The sequence below is a fragment of the Hesperophylax consimilis genome, chromosome 12 (genome assembly GCF_061612785.1).
Source record: "Hesperophylax consimilis isolate HC1 chromosome 12, BYU_Hcon_1.0, whole genome shotgun sequence".
Lineage (NCBI taxonomy): Eukaryota > Metazoa > Arthropoda > Insecta > Trichoptera > Limnephilidae > Hesperophylax > Hesperophylax consimilis.
This window is the reverse complement of record NC_142847.1, coordinates 22,780,497-22,802,469: the sequence shown is the minus strand read 5'-3', so window position 1 is coordinate 22,802,469 and position 21,973 is coordinate 22,780,497. Positions and strand designations below refer to the sequence as shown.

At 31.4% G+C, this 21,973-nt stretch overlaps 1 protein-coding gene across 1 annotated transcript in view; it reads right to left on the bottom strand.

Annotated features, from left to right (window-relative positions):
• The window catches only part of Sans (SAM_USH1G_HARP domain-containing protein Sans), a 37,851-nt gene extending 17,623 nt beyond the window's left edge, over positions 1 to 20,228 (bottom strand). The window contains exons 1-2 of the mRNA XM_089637779.1: positions 19,837 to 20,228; positions 12,318 to 12,461 (exon numbers count right to left, since the gene is read on the bottom strand). Of these exons, the coding sequence (XP_089493905.1) occupies positions 12,318 to 12,461; positions 19,837 to 19,859 (167 nt within the window). The 5' untranslated portion in view covers positions 19,860 to 20,228. The remainder of the gene's footprint in view (positions 1 to 12,317; positions 12,462 to 19,836) is intronic.
• Between the last annotated feature and the right edge of the window lie 1,745 nt (positions 20,229 to 21,973).

Here is a 21,973-nt window from a genome sequence, read left to right as displayed (position 1 = left end):
GAAAAAATGGTTGGACTCAAATACACTCACACTAAACATATCGAAAACAAAATTCACAACGTACAGCATAACTAACACAGGACAGCCAAAAAACAATACAAACACCATAAAAATACACGAATGCATAAACACCAACATCTGCGATTGCCCCCCTCTAGAAAAAAACAGAACAAATAAAGTATCTAGGAATCGTAATTGACCATAATCTTAGATGGACACATCACATCAAACAAATCACAAATAGACTCCTCAAAACAATACACATTTTCCTAAACATAAGAAACATATATAAAATAAAACAATTGAAAACAATATATTATGCACTATGCCAATCAATAATAGAATATGGGATAATTGCTTGGGGAGGAGCAACAAACGCAGCTATCGCTCAAATAGAAATCGCACAGAAAACGATATTAAAGGTAATACTCAAAAAACATAAACTAACCGACACAGACCAAATATTTAAAAGCTGTGACGTACTTGATATACGCCAATTATATGTTAAAACACTACTAAACTACATTTTCGACCAAAAAAACAAACCCCAACAAACACAAAATATCACTAATAGACCGGTCAGACAAGCGTACAAAGAAAACATAAAAACTCCGACGGTAAACACTACCTTTGGACAAAGACACCATAAATACCACGCTATTAAAGCATTCAACAATCTTCCACTTGAAACAAAAATTGAGGAAAATAAAAATAAATTCAAACACAAAATAAAAAAATGGATTAAAGAACAAAAAGAAATATTACCAAAATTCTATAACATAAAAGAATAAAACATATACACGCAACACAAAAAATATATAAAACACGCAACACCGATTTACATTCTCCTTTGATATTTTTCTTTTAGTGTTATAATTATATTTTAATTTTTAATCTTTATTTTTATTTTAAATTTATCTTTATTTTAATGTTGTTTTTCTTTTTTTTTTTTTAAATGTATAAATTCTTAAATTATAAAATGGGGGCCTCAGCACGGGTAAACAACCCAGTGAGGCCAACATTACTGAATTGAAATATTGTAAAAAAAAATGTATCAACAATAAAAAAAAAAAAAAAAAAAAATGTATCAAAAAACTGGTCTCAGGATTTATATAGACTTTTTAATGTTCTTAACTCTTGACAGGTCAAGATGCCAAACAAAACGTCTGAAACCAAGTGGGTCTTCCGACGACCCCATGCATTTTTAATGTTCTTAACCCTTGACAGGTCAAGATGCCAAACAAAACGTCTGAAACCAAGTGGGTCTTCCGACGACCCCATGCATTTTTAATGTTCTTAACCCTTGACAGGTCAAGATGCCAAACAAAACGTCTGTAACCAAGTGGATCTTCCGACAACCTCATGCATTTTTCTGTCTATTGAGCTTTTAAACTATAGAAATCCCAATTATTCAGTCAATGGTAACTTATGTATTTCCGCAGGAATACGTAAAATACTAAAATGATATGTCAAGTATTAAGCTAATATAAGGAAGATAGTAATTTAGGGTTCTACCTACTCCCCCACTTGGCTGCGGGATTGTTAAACAAAGTTATTTTTAATTTGATAATATTATTTATAAACAAAGGTATGGCTTAGCAATGGATTGTACTAACCAAAGATATTAGAAGAACGAGATGTGCTATGCGCAGTTCGTACTGAGTGGAATTGTTTTGCCGAGTGTCGCCGGTTTTGTTCACCAATACTACTGCACACCTTCGCTTGCGCTAAGTTATCCGCACTAATACATAGAACAGATTTCTGTGCGTACACGTCCCGATACCGTTCAAAGTACCCTAATTAGGTAGTACTCCGGCTACGGTCCGGCGGCCAACATAGCATATCTCGTTCTTCTAATATCTTTGGTACTAACCCTTTAAAGCAGATATATTTTTAAATAATTTAGAAGAGAAGATTTTTAATAGCCATGCATTATTATTAAACCATATTTATTTTTGGAAAAGATATGTTGATGACATTTTTTTTGTATAAGTATAACGATTGGTACTAATCGACAACACAAAATATTCCAAATTTTTTTAATTTCCATTGCCCAAAATAAATTTGAATGTAACATTTTTCGTAAAGACACATATACAGATATTGATATACATGAAACATTGAACTATTCGTTTTGTCAAAAATTATCAGCTTTTAATACTATGCTTAGTGGATTAGTTAATATTCCCTTATCTTTAAATAATTTTAACACAGAATTAAATATCATTAAACAAATTGCAATCTATAACGGTTTTAATCCTAAATTAATAGACAATATCTCAAACAAAAAATACAAGAAAATTTTTATTAGATCTTTTGTTTATTCACTCATATTTTACGATGTTGAGAAGTGGAGAAAATTTGTATTTTTAAACTTGAAAATTAATAATTAAAAATATCCCAATGACTGTCAAATCAGGAGTTAATTGTAATTATTGTAACATTGTTTACATAGTAAAGACTTCTAGAAATTTTAATACTAGAGTTAAGGAGCACCTTAGTTAGGTGTTTGAATAATAATTATTCTAAATTTGCCAACCACATTTGGAAACAAATCATTCTTTGATGTAAATAAAGGGTTACATTTATTTACGTACGAATACAATGGGTTTACAATTAGATATCTTTTAAATTAGAAAAAGTTAATATTATTAAGTTTTCCACGAGTATCCCTGACTTGTTCTTTCGTTAACTTCCGCGCCATACTAGTATATAATTATCTTTGCACTCTTTTCTTCATCAATTTGCTCCACATGTAAACCATCTATCTATATAAATAAAAATGTTACTGTTCCTTTGTTCAAAATCTAAAATCTCTAAAAGTTCTTAAATGATGGCTTTGAAACTTCTACATAATATATTTGATATACCTACCTATATTACATAGATGTCATTTGTGACGGTAAAAACATTTTTTTTTTTTAAACATCGCAATCTGTTGGATATACATGTATATATCATCTATCTGCAGACAGAGTGAACCACGGCAACGCGTGGCTAGGAATATAATCTAATCTTGTTGAAAGAATTGCATACCTAAACCTACTTACCTTTGTCAAAAATTGCAATCGAAATAATCGAAGTAAGAAATGTTGCTCCACTATTCTAGGATCCATTCCAAGGTTTTCTGGGGATTTCGTTATCTACTCTTATTCACGGCACAAATCCGCTACAGATAAATAGTAATTAGTAACACTTTATCAGTTCACATTCTTGGCAAATTATCTGTCCCAATACCTAATCAATAATAATTACTACAGCAATAAAATAAAGAATATTGATGACAAATACATTACAAATTATAAGAAAGCAATAATTAGTCATAAAGCTAAACTAGTCTATGTACGTATGATGAATGTAGGTACTTCTTTTTGAGGATAGCACTCATCAGCTTTTTTTTCGATTGATAATGAGAGATTTTAGAAAATGTACAATTTTTTCCACATTTATCACAAGATATCTCGCAACTCTATACAGTGCATTAATATATTTAAAAAAAAATCAGTTGCGAATACCTTTTTGTGATTAAAAAATCCCGTGAATATTTATTTTACACAAATTCTATTATTCATTGTACATCAATGTATTTGTTATTCAATTTTCTGCTGATTTAGGTTATTTCAAAATATAAAGTAAGTGCAGAAAAATGGTTTGTTTTTGACGCGTTCGCAAAATATCGTTAAATTAAATATGTGATATTATCGTAACTGGTGTTTAGAGTGATTTACAACAAATAAATAGACAGTATTTTTATTATTCTAGTAAAATTTTTAGTGTGATAAATTACGATTGAAAAATTATTTGTCATGTGAAAAAAAGAACAAGAGATTTTGAAGTTTTCGTAAGAACATTAAGGATGGGTTGTTTCATAGAACTTGAACAATTCATCAAATTTCAACGTTCATTTGCGAGTTCTGTGAATGTCATATTCAAGTTCTGATTATATATGATTATAGGCTAGTTGCTTGATAGAATTGAAATAATAAAAGAACTTTAAAATTAATTAATTAAGAATTGTTCAAATTCTCCGAAACAACCCGTCCTAAATGTTTTTAAATTAAAAATTGTAATGCGTATTATGAAAATATATATTTAAAATCTTGTTTTTAGTTCTATTGAACTTTAAACACATGTTCACAAAATTTCTGGTGATTAGTACAATGTTAAATCATTTTCGTTAATAATCAGACGAATTTAACGCGTTTGTGATTTTAAAGATTTTTATTTATTTTTTTATAAAACCTACAAACTTAAGATAAATTACGGAATATAGGCAAATGTATTGGCTTTAAAAGGCAGTAAACAGTTTATCTGGTTTAGTGTCAATATTTGGAAGTATGATTTTTTGAATGAGCGCGGGCGAACAGGCAGTGAAATCTACTTTTGTCCTCTTCCCTTTCATGCGTCTTGTTTGAAAAAGAAAAAGTCAGAATATATTAGAACGATGACGTAACGTACGATCTTTTGCTGGGACAAGTGCATGATTCCCTTATAATTCCTGATACAATTAAATTCTTTAATTATTTTCATTTTCTCAGGTTTACGCGGTGAGTGGTAACCCTGTGTAAAGAGTTTGATTTCAAAAGTAAACAATTTTACACGGATTATCATTTGGCTATATATGTATTTATCCATTTTATACAAATGAAACCAACATAACATATTAACAAAATCACCAGACGTTAGATATAGATTTATACCTAATTTCAGGATTAAGAATTTTTGCTATCAAATTAATAAAACAGAGATATACAAAATATTTTCTGTAGTTGGTAATAAGTGTATAAGTAAGTGCTTTCGACGAAGTTTATGGGAAGATTGGTATTTATTCAATAAATTATTCAATGCTTTTTATGAAAACAACAACAGTTTTTAATAAAAATTCAGAAATGTCCATAAAAAGCCTCGTAAATACAGGGTTTTCCAATAAGAGGTGTTATTTTGAATAGCCCGCTATTTCGGTAGATGTTACTTTTGAAGCTGTCATTTTTTGAAATGACAGCTTTTGAAATGGATTAAGCCTTCTTTCGTGAACAAATCTGAATAGCCAGTTACTTTCCAACCTGCTTCTTCCCCATCTGATTCTTCTCCGCACTATCTCCAGGCCTACAACATACCCCAATTAGGGATGTCATAGTCTCGCTAACTTCAGACGGTTGGGAGCAGTTGGGGCTTTTGTACGGTATTCACAATAAAATAATAAAACTGTGATATTATATATAGGGTATTTACTATGGTACTTGTGCAGGAGTGATTAGTCCGCCGTACCTTTTAAATCCAGAAATGACAACACATCTGTACGCAATGGCGTGCACTGAGTTTTCAATCAGGGTAGGCAGAAGGAAAAACAACAAATTAATAGACATTAAAAAAACTCGCTGAGAATGGCAAAGTTGCTGACATTAGCCGATGTTTGGTTTGGATTACAGCCGCATCAAATATCCAAATAACTGCTTTATTTATTCATATTACAAGTCAATGTTTATGTAAAATGTTCATGTTTCCATAGAAAGCCAACATAATGTGATAATTATTTGGCTACTAAAGTTGTACTAATTAACAGAGGTACACGGAGAAAATGTGTCGGAATTTTTAGTAAATTACGAATATATCACGATGTCGGAATACGTGATGATAATGTATTCGTAATTTACTAAAAGTTTAGCGGGAAACCTGTTCCTCATTCGTTAAGGCCTGCAATCCCGCTTTTAACCGAATTACCAATAATTTGAAGAGATTCTTAATAAATTAGCCATACTCATTTTTCTCCGTGTACCAATGCACTGATTGCCACATTTGTGATTTGATTGAGTCTCCTCGAATGCGCGGACACATGTACATTTTTTTAAAGAATAAAGACTCATTTGAATATGACATGTGCGTCATTTTGCATACTTAGTTCCTGCTTTTTACACGTAAAATATAGTAAGGCGGAGGGGCGCGCGCGTATTTTTGAAAGTGTAGATTGATTTATAGCAATCATTTTAAATATTTTAATATTAAGTACTTATATTTTTACGTGAATCATGTTGGGTATTCAGTGCTCATTACTCTTATTTTTTTTCTTTGAAAAGACGACAAACATTCCCGGGTTACGAATAACCTGATAATATTTGAAGTAAGCGGAAAGTGTTGCCTGTGTCGTGATGGAGGATTTAGCCAGCCGAGGAATTGAACACACGAAGTCTGGGTAGGACCCAGATACGATGCCAACTCAGCCACTGATCGGTCTATGTGTCTAAAAGAAAATGACTTATGTGTTAGTTATTAGTTCGTTACAGGGTGGATATAAAACATATTTCTGCTGGGAGCCTTCGTAAGGCAGTGAAAATAAAGCGTCTTCCGATGATAATGGATTTAGAGAAGGACGGGACGTTATTGTTATTTGTGTTATCAATCCGTTTATAATATAACACGAGATTAACATTATCGCCCATGGTACCTATTACGATAGTAAAAGCTAAAAAAATGATAAGCCTGCAACATAATCGCACGGCTGGGTTTACAATAAGGTATTTGGTTAATACCAAGTTTGTTCTTTAATTCCTACATTCCATCATAATACAGGGTGGGGCAAAAGTAATCACCCTATTGGAAAACGCTATAAATTTTGCAAATGGCGCCAAATGTCAATTCGGTTTTGACATTTGTGAAGTAAACAAACGCAGAATACAAATCGACAAGACATGTGGGGCAAAAGTAATCACCCTATTGGAAAACGCTATAACTTTTGCAAATAGCGCCAAATGTGAATCCGGTTTTGACATTTGTAAAGTAAACAAACGCAGAAAAAAAATCGACAAGACATGAATCGGTTTACTCCGCAAGAACGCGGAATAACAAGCAGTACCAAAGTTTATCAAAGAACATCGGGTGATTACTTTTGCCCCACCCTGTATGTACAGCATGTTGTCGTGGGGATTATAAAATATATGATACTGTGTTAAGGAATTAGGAAAAAAAATATACAGGTATATTGAAAGACTTGCCAACGAAATATCACGCGCACTTTGGTAATTTTTGTGTATGTTGCGTATTATAACTAAAGTTCGCCGGAAAGGGGATTTATTTTTAAAACTTTAGTTGTCACAAAATGGTTAGTTTACATCATTATTTGTGAGGATAATTAGTGTGTGATACTGAATTTACAAATAGTTTTTTTTTTAACTAAGTACCAGAGCCGGTCCTGTGCAGGCCCAATTAATTACGTCAATTGGAGCATTCCACTCTGGACGCCGACTTGCCAAGGCGCCAAGGAGCTTACGAGTAAAGGCGCTGATACCTAACACCTAATAAAGTGCCATTTAGGTTTTTACTAGCACCAAGAGCCGTTTGATTCAGGGCCGGCCCTGTTAGGTACCTACCTTCTGGGATGAAGACATTATATTTTTTAACACGTGACTCCGGTGGCTTTTTTTTATGAATTTCAAGTGACAAAAATCCCAACTTATTGGAGGAATACTAACTGGCGTGCACCCGGCGTTCAACAACGCATTGAAATTATTAAAATTCACTTGAGTGAATCAAATGCAAATCATCTTGAGTGATGAGGCCCATTTCGACCTCGGTGGCTTCGTCAACAAGCAAAATTGTCGCATCTGGGGCTCGGAAAACCCAAGAGTTATTGTTGAAAAGCCTCTCTATCCTCAACGTGTGACTGTTTGGTGCGGTTTATGGTCCGGCGGAGTCATTGGACCTTACTTTTTCGAAAATGAGGCTGGAGCAACAGTTACGGTGAATGGATTGCGCTATCGAGAGATGATTAGTGATTTTTTATGGCCGGAATTGGATGGTATTGATCTGGACAACGTTTACTTTCAACAAGACGGCGCTACGTGCAACAAAAGCAACGAAACCATTGATCTTTTACGGGAAAAATATCAAAATAACACCTCTTATTGGAAAACCCTGTATTATGACAAATGTGAAAATAATAGATTTCCAGGCAAACGCTGTTGAAGCACTTCTCAATACCAGCTGCCATATTAACTAGTTTTCACGCAAATCAATCATTCTCTATTTACAGAGATCAAGCAATATTTGATTCATCATTAAAATGACTTTTTATTAGTTGATAGTCGACACATTATTATGTATTTTATCTTATCCTAGAAAATGAATTTGATAACATGTGTGTCTAATACGTTTCATGTAAAGAGATCAATTATGTAATAAAATGTCGTAAACTAGTACAGCAACGTGTAATATCGTCCCATACCTACATAAAATGCCGTAAACTAGTACAGCAACGTGTAATATCGTCCCATACCTACATAAAATGCCGTAAACTAGTACAGCAACGTGTAATATCGTCCCATACCTACATAAAATGCCGTAAAATAGTACAGCAACGTGTAATATCGTCCCATACCTACATAAAATGCCGTAAACTAGTACAGCAACGTTTAATATCGTCCCATACCTACATAAAATGCCGTAAACTAGTACAGCAACATGTATGTATGTATGCATTTAACCGGATTACGAATAATACACTATGTACCAATATTTTTTTTATTTTATTTTTTATTATTTTAATATAGATCATATGGGTTACATTAATACATACATATTTTGCAAAATATAATATTTAGGTTCATAATTGGTCATGTATACCTTATCAGAAAAGAGGAGCTCTTGTGCCTGATAAGGGAAATTGAAAGTTTAAGTTTTGAAATCAAAACTTCAACCAAATATCTAGGGATCACTATTGACCAATGCCTAAAATGGATACCACATATAACCATTCTCAAAAACAGAGTACGAAAATTAACCTTTATTTTTAGCTGCTTGAGACATATTCTAAATAAAGAACTACTGAGAATGACGTACTTCGCATTCTGTCAATCCATAACCCAATATGGTCTAATAGGATGGGGGGGCGCCTATAAAACTCACACACAACCTCTTTACATTGCGCAAAAACTAATAATTAAAATAATATTAAAGAAATCATTTTTATATTCATCTGAACTCATTTTCAAAGAATTTAAAGTCAGAAAATTAAATACTCTTTTCCTGTATCACTCAACCTTACAAGTTTACAAAGATGATATCCTAAACAAAACCGTACCATTCAAAAACACAGCAAATCTCAGGCAAAAATACATGTTACCAATTTGTAAAAAAACTTTGGGTCAACAAAACTACAAATACTTGGGAACAAATTTCTTCAATAAATTGCATAATAGAAAATATAAGATCACTTAGTGATAGATTCAAAGAATTCAAAACACAATTAAAAAAAAAACAACATAAATTTAAAAAATAAAATAAATCTAAGAAACTAAACAAATAATACCATATCCCATACACATAACATTGGAAAATAATAAATAATAATCATATCATATCTTTTATCTTATAACTAGTGAAATATATATGTATATCACACATTGTAAAAAATTTTCTTGAATAAATATAATTTTAAAAAAATTAAAGAGATTCTTAATAAATTAACAATTTTTATATCAGTATTTTTTCTCCGTATAAAAAGGTACTGAGTGAATTGGCGTCGAACTGTATTTATTATCTGGGCCCCGTATGAATCATCTGATATTTAAATTTTTTTTTCATTAAAAAAATAAAATTTTATTTTCACCTCAATATAAGGTATCTTTATTTATTTAAATCCGTTAAGTTTTATTTTAAATTTGACTACCATTCAATAGAAACGCGTAGATGTTTTGATCTGATAAAATATATGTTTTTAAATTTAATCAACGGCCTTGTATCGAACAGTGAGATTCTGACACAAATCAACAAATTGTCGGAGTATCTGAAAACGGTACATGACAAATTCGACATATTCTTTGAAACCCACAATGAGTTGCAAGGTTCTTGGCATTACGTACTAAATACAGGGTGTATCGGCACGTACCCGACAAACTTTAACCAGCTATTCCTTAGCATATTTGGAGTAAAAAATCTTATGTGCACTTTGCTGTCCGGTAACGTTTTTTTTTAATAAAAAAATATTATTCATATTTTCACCACATGTCACCACTGTTTTATGCTTTGTCAAAGTTTGAAAACCCATCTGGCAAATATTTTATTCGAATTCCGTTGAATAATGCACGTGTATACCTATATTGGCGCACTTTTAGAATCACAACGAAATGGCACGGCACCATTCGTCTCATTTTTAACTATTATTATTTAGTGTGTGCGAAAGAGCGAAGACGCTTTATGACATACTTGCTTATAACAGCTGTTGAACACGAAACGCAGTGCCAATAACAGTGATGTAGTGTGGAAATTTTAATTTTTTTTGTTTTTAATTGAAAAAAAAATGCTACCGGACAGCAAAGTGCCCATAACATTTTTTACTCCAAATGTGCTAAGGAATAGCTGGTTAAAGTTTGTCGGGTTAGTGCCGATACACCCTGTATATCTTAGCAAAATTCGAATTACATTAATAAAGAATGTTGAAATACCTATATAATAATGTTTTATTATTATTATTCTGCTCCCCATGATTTAAAATTTTTAAAGTTTCTTTTATTTTGATAATGCATATCTTTACTATTATGTGATAGATGGTACATTAAATTCTCTTTCATAATAAAAAATTAGGTATAATTATAACCTGTAATGTTGTAAATGATAATATAATGAACATGAATAATAAAAAAGTAAATATCGGGTTAAATTATAGGAAAATCACTTTATTAGTAGAAAATTATAAAAAAAAAATTTTTTGATAATACTTGGCTACCTCGAGTTAAATTTAATGGAAAAAATATTTACAAAAAAACAGCGGCAAATGGGCTGAAAAGCTGTGCATGCCCGAGAAAAAACAACAAAAATATTTACAAAAAACAAGAAAAAAAAAAACAAAAATTGGAATACCTACATAACTGAAAAAAAAAATTACGTCATAATCTCTACCACAAGAAATCGCATCTACTAAACTAATTTCTAGTTGATATATGAATTGCCACGATGGATTTTTCACATTTTGAATTTTGGCTTGATACCATCAAAAAAATTATTATATGAATATTATAATGTTCCATAGCTCACCTGTAAACGACGCACGTTGCGTGGTCACAAATCGTTACGTTGACCTAGAAAATCTACACAAAAAAAAGGTTTGCGAATTTCTCAGATCGTTATATGTTCCGACAATCACATTCCTGTTTTAGAGAAAAGTTAATGTTTTCAATAATTTACATACAGCAAATTTATATAACGGTCCAAGTTATTTTCCTTCCAAATTGAGTCCGAATAGCCGAATATTCGCTATTCGCGTAATTTACTAATCGGTGCAACTCTTACCGAAAAATAAGTGGATTCATATAAAATAGCGAACAAGGGAAAATCCGGTAATTTAAATTTTAATTAATAAACACACATTTCTACGTTAATACGTAATAAAAACCCATTTCTACTTTAATACGTAGAAATGTGTTTTTAAACAAAAATAAGATTTTGTAAAATTTAATCAGACGGCTTTGCTTTAAGAAATTAATTTATTTATATACAAGTAAGAAAAACATTTATTTTATGAAGCTTATTCTGGTGGTAATAGAGAACAAGATATCGTATTATAAAAATAACACAGGATGTAATATTAATGCGCACTTTGTTTTGTTATAATATGGAGGACGATATCGGCGGGAACATAACACATCAATCGGTTTAATTGTTGGCAGATGAATCATTTAATTGCGTTAAAGATCAACGGTTAATTTCATTCATTCATTTAAGATACATTTCCAGCTAATGATAAATCCTAATTTTTAAAACACCCTAATGTAATAGAATTTCCTTCTTCTGGTGCTTGTAAAATTAGATTGTTAATGTTAATTTTAGTTATAAGTTTCTACATATGTAAATATATATTTTATTAAGAAAGTAGTTACAGGCTTTAGTCGTAAGTCTCTAGATATAAGTCTCAGACGTAAGTCACTAGTTTTAAGTCAGTAGTTCTAGTATTAACTATTTAAGAAATATATTTGTACAGCGCCCTTGAGGTGATTTCTCACGAAAACGGCGATATATAAATTAGCCAAATATTATTATTATGATGTTTATTAGGATAAAGGATTATTTGAATGTACGAAAAAATTGGTAATTAAATAATTTAAATGTAGGAAAAAAATTAAGAAGAAACATTAGAATGAAGATAGATAGGTTGTAGAATTAATAAGTATGAAATTTTTTTATGAAGAAACAATAATTTGATACATAAATATTATACAAATGAGGAGGAAAATTTGATGAAGAAATATCTGCATGAATGTACCGATGAACCAGCATAATGTAGAATTCGAAGAGTTGGCAACAATGAACAACAGACGACTAATACTAACCCTCTCCCGCACAGAAGTCTGAGCGCGTCTAGATGACCCTCGAAGGCCGCCCACAGTGTGGCAGTCATGCCCGCCTCGTCCCGCCCATTGCACTCCTTCCTGCTGGCTTCTCGCAGCACGTCCAGCAGACCATCTTTTGCCGCCCTGCAACATAATTATGATAGTGAACAAAATGATCATTTAAATTTTAATTTATATAGATTTTTTTATATGTACGAGTATAGTATCATTATAGGCCAGTTTCTTCACAGAACTGAAATGATAACAGAACTCTTTCAAACTTCAATCCTCTGTTGATGAAAGGGTTAACTTTCTGAAAAGTTTAACCCTTTCGTTTCTTAAGAGGAAGCTACAAGCCAAAAATGTGTATATTCTTGGTATACCTTATATTGTAGGTAATAGGCATTAAAATCGCTTAACCCATGGAGTCTTGAAACGTTCGATTTCAAGCACAAAACTGGTTTTTTATTTATTTTGTAAATAATTTTAAAAGAAAGCAAAAAGTTAATTAAGTGAAACTGTCACAGATAATCTTAGCTATAATACTGTATTTTTTAAGTTGTTTCCTTTACGCGTTCATACATTTATACTGAAAAAATATTATTTTTAGTAGTTTTATATTTTTTATTGAGTAATTTATTTTTTTATTTGCATTCCACTCAAGCGAAACGATAGGAAAACCTTCAATTTATCTAAAGCAAATTTTTTGGTATTCATAATGTACACCAATTCGTTATATAAAGATTAATCAAAATAGTGATTTGGCATTAAGCTTCGCCTAAATAAATTTCATTAAAATATTTCTTGACCATTGATAAGCGAAATCGTGGATAAAAAATGAGAAATTACTGCATACCCCTTTGTTCTTACTATACATTCAATAACCTTTTGTGACGTTATATTATTGCAGTATTATTTATGCACGCTATAATCTCCCACCAATATTGTACAATACAATCGAGATCAAAACAAGCCCTGATAAAGCATTTCTTTACGTAGACTAATTACAACACATAACGCGATAATAGAGTGCGAACATAAGCTCACCTAGGTGACTGAACACGATGATCGGGCTATTGTTCAATTAGAAAAATATTACTATTATTATTGTTTCATGTTTATAACTTGTTTTGATCATGAACATGGGCATAAGATAGATTACAAAATATTTCGATGTAAAACGATATAGAGATAGTCTCTAAAGACAGGATAGCCAAATCTGCAGTTTGTCCAAAATATTCGTATTTTGAACATAGAATCACTTTAAATTTAGAACATAGGTTATGCGTACAATCCAAATCGTTCAAATTGTAGTTGGAATTTGGGAGGCGGGTATGGGTACCGCCGGCCCGGGAACCATTCGTTGGATAACCAATACCTCTTCCGTAGGTCACCATAAATTTTATTACCTAAAATCACTTATAGTTACTTACATTACTACATACTTACGTATATAAAAAAATTGATAACGTATTGTTTTAATATAAATATTGTGAATTATTTTTGTCACAAGTACTTTTTATTAAAAAAAAACCCATCTTTAGGAAAAAAAAACAAAGGGTTTTTTCAAGTGAGGAAAATCATGCCAACGCTATTTGTCGTGTTGATTGATGATTTTGATGGTCCTTATAAATTATAATTACTATACATCGGTCTTAAGGAGCATTGATAAATAAATACACTTATACACTCGTCTTTGATAATATTACAGCTTTGTATCGAATGAAGCGCTTTGACTTATTATAACGAAAAAGATTTAATTTTAATTATCATCGAAAAATACATTACATTAAATTTTGATAGAGTGACAAAAGAGCTCAAAAAACTTCTAGATGCAATAAATTAATCTAATATAATAATAAAAAAAAAAACGGAAGTGTCGCTACAAACGACAAACGCGTGCTGCAAACAGCAGTTAGGGTTAGGCAGTAGCACTTCCCCACACAGGTGATAGGTAGGTACCAGGGCCGTATTTAAAATATGTAGGCTGAACCTTTACCCATTACCCTAAGTAAAACTGTGGCGCGACCCTGGATTTTAACCAGAAAAAATCGCATTTTAGAGCAATTTTCTAACTGAAATACTAAGGACGGGTTGTTTCGGAGTTCTGTGAAAGATTTTTTCAAGTTCTGTTTTTATTTCAGTTTTGTCAAGCAATTAGCCTACAATGATATAATAACAGAACTTGAATAGGACTTTCGCAGAACCCGAAAATGAACATTGAAATTTGATGAATTGTTCAAATTTTCCGAAACAACCCGTCCTAAGAACAACCATTTGAAGTTTATTTTTAAATAATTTTAAAAATTACTATGCCTGCAAAATTTTAGAATTCTATGAAATTGTGAAGTACTTTGTCACAAAATGTGAACATTTTTCACGATAAACTCTGGGTTTCTTTTGTAATTGGTGTATCAGCTTTAATATTTTTTTATGATTTGTATAGCGCCATTTTGGTGCAAAATATAATTTTACTTGGGCAAAGCTTAGTAGCATATTGATTTGCGCCGAAAATTCACAATGATGAAGTTACTTTTGATATCTTCACAATGACAACTTTTGATATCTTCTTGCGTGCCCATAGGATACAGCCTTGGTGGCCTGCGAGTAAATACGGCCCTGGAAGGTACATTGTGTATCTAACTGGTAGAACTATAATACCGGTAAGGTACAGTTCCTAGACAGGTAGCCAGGTAACCAGGTAACCAGACAGGTAGAGGGGTTACGCTTCATGTGATAACCACATACAACGGTTATATTCGGTTACTAACAGCTGAAATATAAATTAATCAATAATGCGAAGAGTGTTAAAATTACTACAAAACAATATTTAGGTATATTGAATCAAATTTACCAAGTAAATGAACGTAACCTAATTTTAAAAAATAGACCAACATCTTTAGTCCAGAAGGAAAATGCATATTCTTATGAAACCCAAAAGGTTCGAAGGTGAAATCAAATATAGCAAATTAATGAGCCAATATTTTTCCGAAACTTCCGAAGAACGACCAATAACTGAGGGGTATAAGAGCAAAACCGCCAATATCCACAGTATGTTCATTTTTAGAAATTTATATCTTACTCTCTACACCAAAAAAATCTTTAAACTAAATCGAGAACGTCTCTAAGTTGTTCAAAATTGACTTTTAAAACGGTGGTCAAATGCAAAACTTTTCTTCCACTTTTGGTGAGGTTCAAAAGCGCCACTCTCGAAATGCACCAATCACGAGCCAGAAAACATATAACTACTTTGCAAATCCAATATGGCCGCCGTCCAATATTGGTTGATGTGTAAAACCGCCACTATTATATATACATTTAATTTGTTTTTAGAGCAGAAACAAATCTAAAAATGATTGATTAGAAAATGCGAATCTAAAAAACATATACAAGCTTGCAAAAAATATATTTTAATGAAATATACAAATCGTTTTTTTTTAATGCCGAACATTTTGCTTTGGTGGCGGTTTTGCTTTTATACTCATTGTCATAAAGAAAACAGCGTGTAGGTGGTTAAAAAAGAAAACTCCATAATTTGCTTCACTAACACACTAATATTAAGCGTGTAAAAAAATAATTATTACATTGGAATTCGTAGCAAAATTTTAATCTTTTAATTTTTTCATATAAATTTAAGACTGAATTTATTTTTATGTAATAAAATATTTGCAAGTTCTCTTAAATCGCAAAATAGACGGGTATTTAATAGGTACTTTTTGGTAGTGTAGTTAAATAAGGTATATTATATGAAAGTTTACAAGCATGAAAAGTTAACGCTTTTCATAAATAAAGAAATCATCGCCATAAAAAGTTAACGTTTTTCATAAATTAAGAAATCACTGGCATGAAAAGTTAACGCTTTTCATAAACAAAGAAATCACTAGCATGAAAAGTTAACGCTTTTCATAAATTAAGAAATCACTGGCATGAAAAGTTAACGGTTTTCATAAATAAAGATATTACCGCCATGAAAAGTTAACACTTTTCATAAATAAAGAAATCACTGGCATGAAAAGTTAACGCTTTTCATAAATTAAGAAATCACTGGCATGAAAAGTTAACGCTTTTCATAAATAAAGAAATCACTAGCATGAAAAGTTAACGCTTTTAATAAATAAAGAAAAGATAACGCTTTTCATAAATTAAGAAATCACTGGCATGGAAAGATTATCACTTCGTTTTGGCAATCGTAAAAAAATCAAAAATACGTCAGAAATCACATGAAATCTGATTAATTTTATTTTTCGCAAGAAAAAACACAATAATTACAATGTGTATAGGTTGGTTAGGACATAGGTAGATATTGCATTTCCTGCACTTATCTCAGAGGTACCTACAGTGTAGTATGTGATACAATCAGTACAATCACTTCAGATCGGTAGGTACATAATATCTGCTTTTAAAAGATAGATCAGATATCCGATGAGAGAACCACGTCAATATTGAGAGGTATGTGATATAAAATGATTATTATTTTTTATTATATATTTGTACCTACTTAGGCATGTCGCAGAAGACGACAAATTGATAACAAGTAATTTACTAGAGTTTTCTACCACCCAAACCGTAAATTTGATCATAGGTTCCAATGCATGAAAACCTGTCAATTTGTTGCCAAGATTTTCATTAACTTACAATCAAATTTTGATAGATTATTTGCAGGTAAGATTGTAGCCACAATTGCGCATTGCTCCTCTGTAATAATTTCAACATATTATTTCAATGCGTATTGCGTATACCTACTCAGCACACGCTTGCATTATTTATTTATTTATTTATTTATTAACGGACATCGTCCAAATTACAAAATAATAACACGAATAAAGTAAAATGAAAAATATAGGAGTAGACAAAGGTACATGAAAGCAAAGACATATGGTAGATATAATATAAAAAAATAAAGTGACATGTCGAATCAAGTCAAAAATACGCCGTGGGTCAGGACCACAGGACACTTATAATATTCCGTCACTTTTTTAGCGACTGGCAAAAATCATTTAGACTTATCCCAAAAAAGTTAAGGTTTTGACTTGAGTTGACCAGTCTACACATTCTGGACAATGGTGAATAAAATCCATAATTTGTCGAATGATGGTTGAGGAAGAGCAGTTCATTATTTCTGAGTCTTTGCGAGGGGATATTGAAGGGAATGAGTTGCAGTAGAGTAGGTGAATCAATAATACCATTTATAATTTTGAAGAAGCAAATGAGGTCATTTCTTTCCCGACGGACTTCCAAAGTAGAGAGGTTTAGAGTTAGTTCAATTTCATCATATGAGTATTTGCCTTTTTCTAATATATACTAATTCTATACCTGTAGGTACAGAATTACAGATAAAAACGACACAATTTTGAATGCATTTATAAGATTTACATGATAGTACCGAAAATTTCAAAAAAGTTTTTCGAACTAGTTTGGAACACCTGGCCGCAGTCCCCTCTTACCCCGCAAATACCCGCAGATACTGGGTGGGAGATAATTTCTTTTAAATTTAGACTCGCTATTCAATTGTCCTTTTTTCATTCTTAAGCTTCCTAACAAAAACAAAATTATAATGTATTGAATAAAAGTATTTTTTAATTCGTCCAGTACCTCACCACATAAGCAAAGGTCTTGATTTACCTCCTAAGGGCAATTATCTTAAACATATGTATTAGCTTTTTTATACATCAACTCCACATAGGAAGACCCGAGGAAAATAATTTTGTGTCATCTTTGGGAATGCTGTGTGGTGGGTATTTTTATGGAAAGGAAGGAAAAATAATGGGGGATACGTAGGAATTTGGGGTTAGTAAGTCAAGGAGTGTCGGACGTTTGAATCCACCCCTCCCACTACTGTGTAAGGCGAAGGATCGAGAGTTCTGCTGGAGAGGTCAAAAGGTCTCCCTCAACCAGTCTTTCCAGATCGGCCCGCCAAGCAGTAAGTTGGCAGGTGCATCTGCCGCCAAGACCTAGGCAAACCGCACTCCATGAAACCCCCACGCAAGTCACCAAACGTAGCGAACCACTTGGAGTAACCTATGGCAGAGGTGTTGGTTATCTAAAAACTGGTTCCCGGGGCGGCGGTACCCATACCCGCCTCCCAAATTAGATGTACCTGTACTGAATAAATACAAAAAAATAACAAATACATTTTTTTCACTTTAATTTATACAACAATGTCAAACTTCTAATAAGGTTCTAATAGAAAATACGCAATAAAGAATCTAACTACATTCTCGTTTCGAAGATATTTTCAACTCGCTTTGATTTTAATTGCTGATAGCCCATAAAATGCAAATAAGTCGGAATTATTAAAAGGTGGATGTGGAAGAGCGCAGTTCTGTTGCTAATTGATCATAAAATCACGAATAACGAAAGTTAATTTATTTGAATCACTCTTTATTTCATTTTTGAATAATTTGTTAGATTTTCGAGCAAGATCATCAGATGGTAATAAATGAATGGGTAATATCACACATATTCATTTAATATTGAAGAAAGGAAATTATTCCAACGTATTTTCTGATCACAACATTGTACACTAATCGGTTACTTAAACAATATTTGGTTACCAAAATAAGAAATTAGACAGAGCGGTTAGTTAAAATACATAAAGATTCATTATTGAGCAATACATCAATGATCCAAAAGTGGGTAAGGTTAGGTTAGGTTATGAAACGGTAGAAAATAATTCCTGTTGGATCATTGATGTGTTGTAAAATGTCAATGTGTTGAATGTATTATGGTTGTTAGTAATCAGTAATGAATTTTGATGGAAAAAACCCTAAATTTTTTGGTTGATCTGTTATTAACCTCACTAACAAAACTCATTTTAGAAAAAGATGACTCATTATGGGAAGGTACCTAATGCTGACCAAAATGTTGATGCCCGTTTTTTTGTGGTAAAACTAATATTTGGCATGAGATTATGTTAATAACGGTAAATTAATTGACTTATAAAAAATACTACATAATTTTGTAGGATATATGAGAAAAATTCAAAGATGAATTCACCTTCATGAAAAAGCTATAGTGAAGTTTATAATTCTCAATATTAAAAAATTCTTAATCATATTTTATAAAATTCAGTTCTCGAAAGTTCAGCAAAACCTATTTTTCTCATCTTTTTAATTGGGAAAAGGAATCATTATTCTACTGCGAACAAAATAATGCTAAATAGGATCTACTTTCCGGCTAAAATGTCTAATTAAAAATAGGCGTAAAACTCTAGTAAATTATCATGAAACTGTAGAAAAAATACTGAATACATTACTCGGATTAAAATATTTGTTTAAAGAAAATAATTATTGCGAATCTAATTGGGTTTATCAGCATTACTTGGTATCGCCGATAAGAAAACAAAGATATGAAAATATATTTCCAAAAGATTAAATATTGGTTTCTTTACTGTGGAAATTAATGACTTCACAAAAATAGATTCGACCAATAATTTAAAAAAATATTTATATTTAATTTTTGACAGGCTGTACAACAACATACAAAACAAATAATAGTCGTTGAACTTAGTTGAACTTACTTGTGGAATCTGTCTGTAGTCATTTTAAAGCTTTTTTATAACACGGTCATTTAGAAAACACTTCAAAAGAATATCAACATTCTGATATCACAGTCAGTCATCGAACCACACTAAAAAACCTCACTGAAATGCTGAATATCGTAATAATGAAAATAAGAAACGCCACTCGATTGACAGAAGTAATTACTCACTACACAGTTTGTTTAGCAACTTTTCCAATTGTTTTGTTGTCACGACGATTATTATTATGGGCTAAGTTTGACGGAGTGTAATGTGGAACACGCAAATAACTGTTACACCTGCTCGAGCAGAACTCAGGTGAGCGCGTTTCCCCCTACGTACTTTCCTAATGATAGCGGACGAATATAAAAAGTGCGATAAAGAATGCGTATGCGACCATCTCGTTTTGAAAACCGTTGTTCCGTAGAAAATTTCATCTCACGCCATCTTGCGGGAACAAGGGGCAATAATGAGTAATCTTTTTCATTTATTCTTGTTTCCTGCCATCTATGATCATTTGTCCAAATGTTCAAGATATCTTTCATAAACAAATGCTAGCAAGCTACCGCCATCTTTGGACAAGTAGCAATGAGTTTTAAATAGTGTGTTCACGGTGTATTCTTGAAACGAACCTTTTTATGATGCGTAACTCTGCTACAGGGTAAAGGTTAGAAACTAAGATGACATTCATGTTATATAATAGATATGATTTTATTATCTTTTTTTTAAAATATGACATGTTATATTTTAATCACGTATTTTACAAAATATTATATTGGGAACCACTATTATTATTTTGGTTGGTACCTACATATTAATTTTGCTTTTATTTATAAATGTTTTGTAAAAAATATTTACTTGTCATCTATTTGCAAATGTTTTGTGTAAAATATTTACTTGTAAGTTTAAAAATACCTGATTGTTTAATAATACACCAATGCAATTTGGTAGTGAGATTATTGTAATTTTTTATGAATAATAAGGGAAATACATTTTTCTGGGAAAATGAAAAAATGAAAAATGGGTTTTTCATTTGGGTTTTTTGAACGGTGTTATAAATAGGTTTCCATTTCGCGTAAGTTGGTAGTATTTCTAATTTTATTTGAGATTTTTTTCTTTACACATTTAAAAAAATTGAAATTATTCGACATTTGTTTCTGGAAACAGTTTAAAAAGTAATTTTGTTGAGAAGGAAGAATTTTTTAAAGTAGGTATTTCCTGATGATTCTTTGTGAAATTTTTACTGAGTTTAGATCGTTTTTGTAAGATAAGAGAACAAGGGCAGAGTATATATTTTTGATTATTTTTACATTAAAAAGTTTTCTTAACCTACCAGATATGTAGGCACGACATTCATATATATTTTTTCTTATTTATATTTATTTTTTTCATATTTTTTTTTGTATTTTACGCAATTTTTTTTCAGTGGATAAATTTTTTGTATTATTTCATCAGTCATGCTAGAGGATGCCACTGTGTTACAGTTTACATATTGAAATTTGTCATATTCTTTTACTAGTTCTGTAATTTGGCTGTTTCACTTTAGGTTTTGATGCCTTTTATGTTTTTACTGACCATCGAGAGCTCACCGATTGTGGTGTTTTTTGGGAAAAAATTACCGCCCGCGAGTAATTGACAAAATTAATAGTTTATTTAGAGTGTTTTTTTTTTTAATTATAATTTTTTTATTTTTTTATGCTTCCGATTTTTTTGTCCGGGTTAAATCTTCCCCGTAGGAAAAAACTAAACCCTTCCACTCACTTTTCCACAAATGATCATCTAGTCAATCAACATTATGCAAGTGCATTATATAAGCAAAATAAATACAAAACAATACAAGAACAACACGTCAACTCACCAGAGATCAAATGGGAAAATAATTCACTGACTCCAGATATTTTCATATCAGAGGGTTCGGCTCGAATATTAATTATTTTTAAATATTATTTTATTATTAATAACTTTATTGGTATTATTTTTGTTTACCATTTTGTATATCATTGAATGCCATTCTAAATTATTTATTTATACCTTATATTCAAAGTAAAATGTTATGTTCCGTAAACATAAGTGTGTAGAAAGATATGGTGAGCTTTATACACCAAATATGGAGTGCAAGGTTTTTTGAGTAGATACT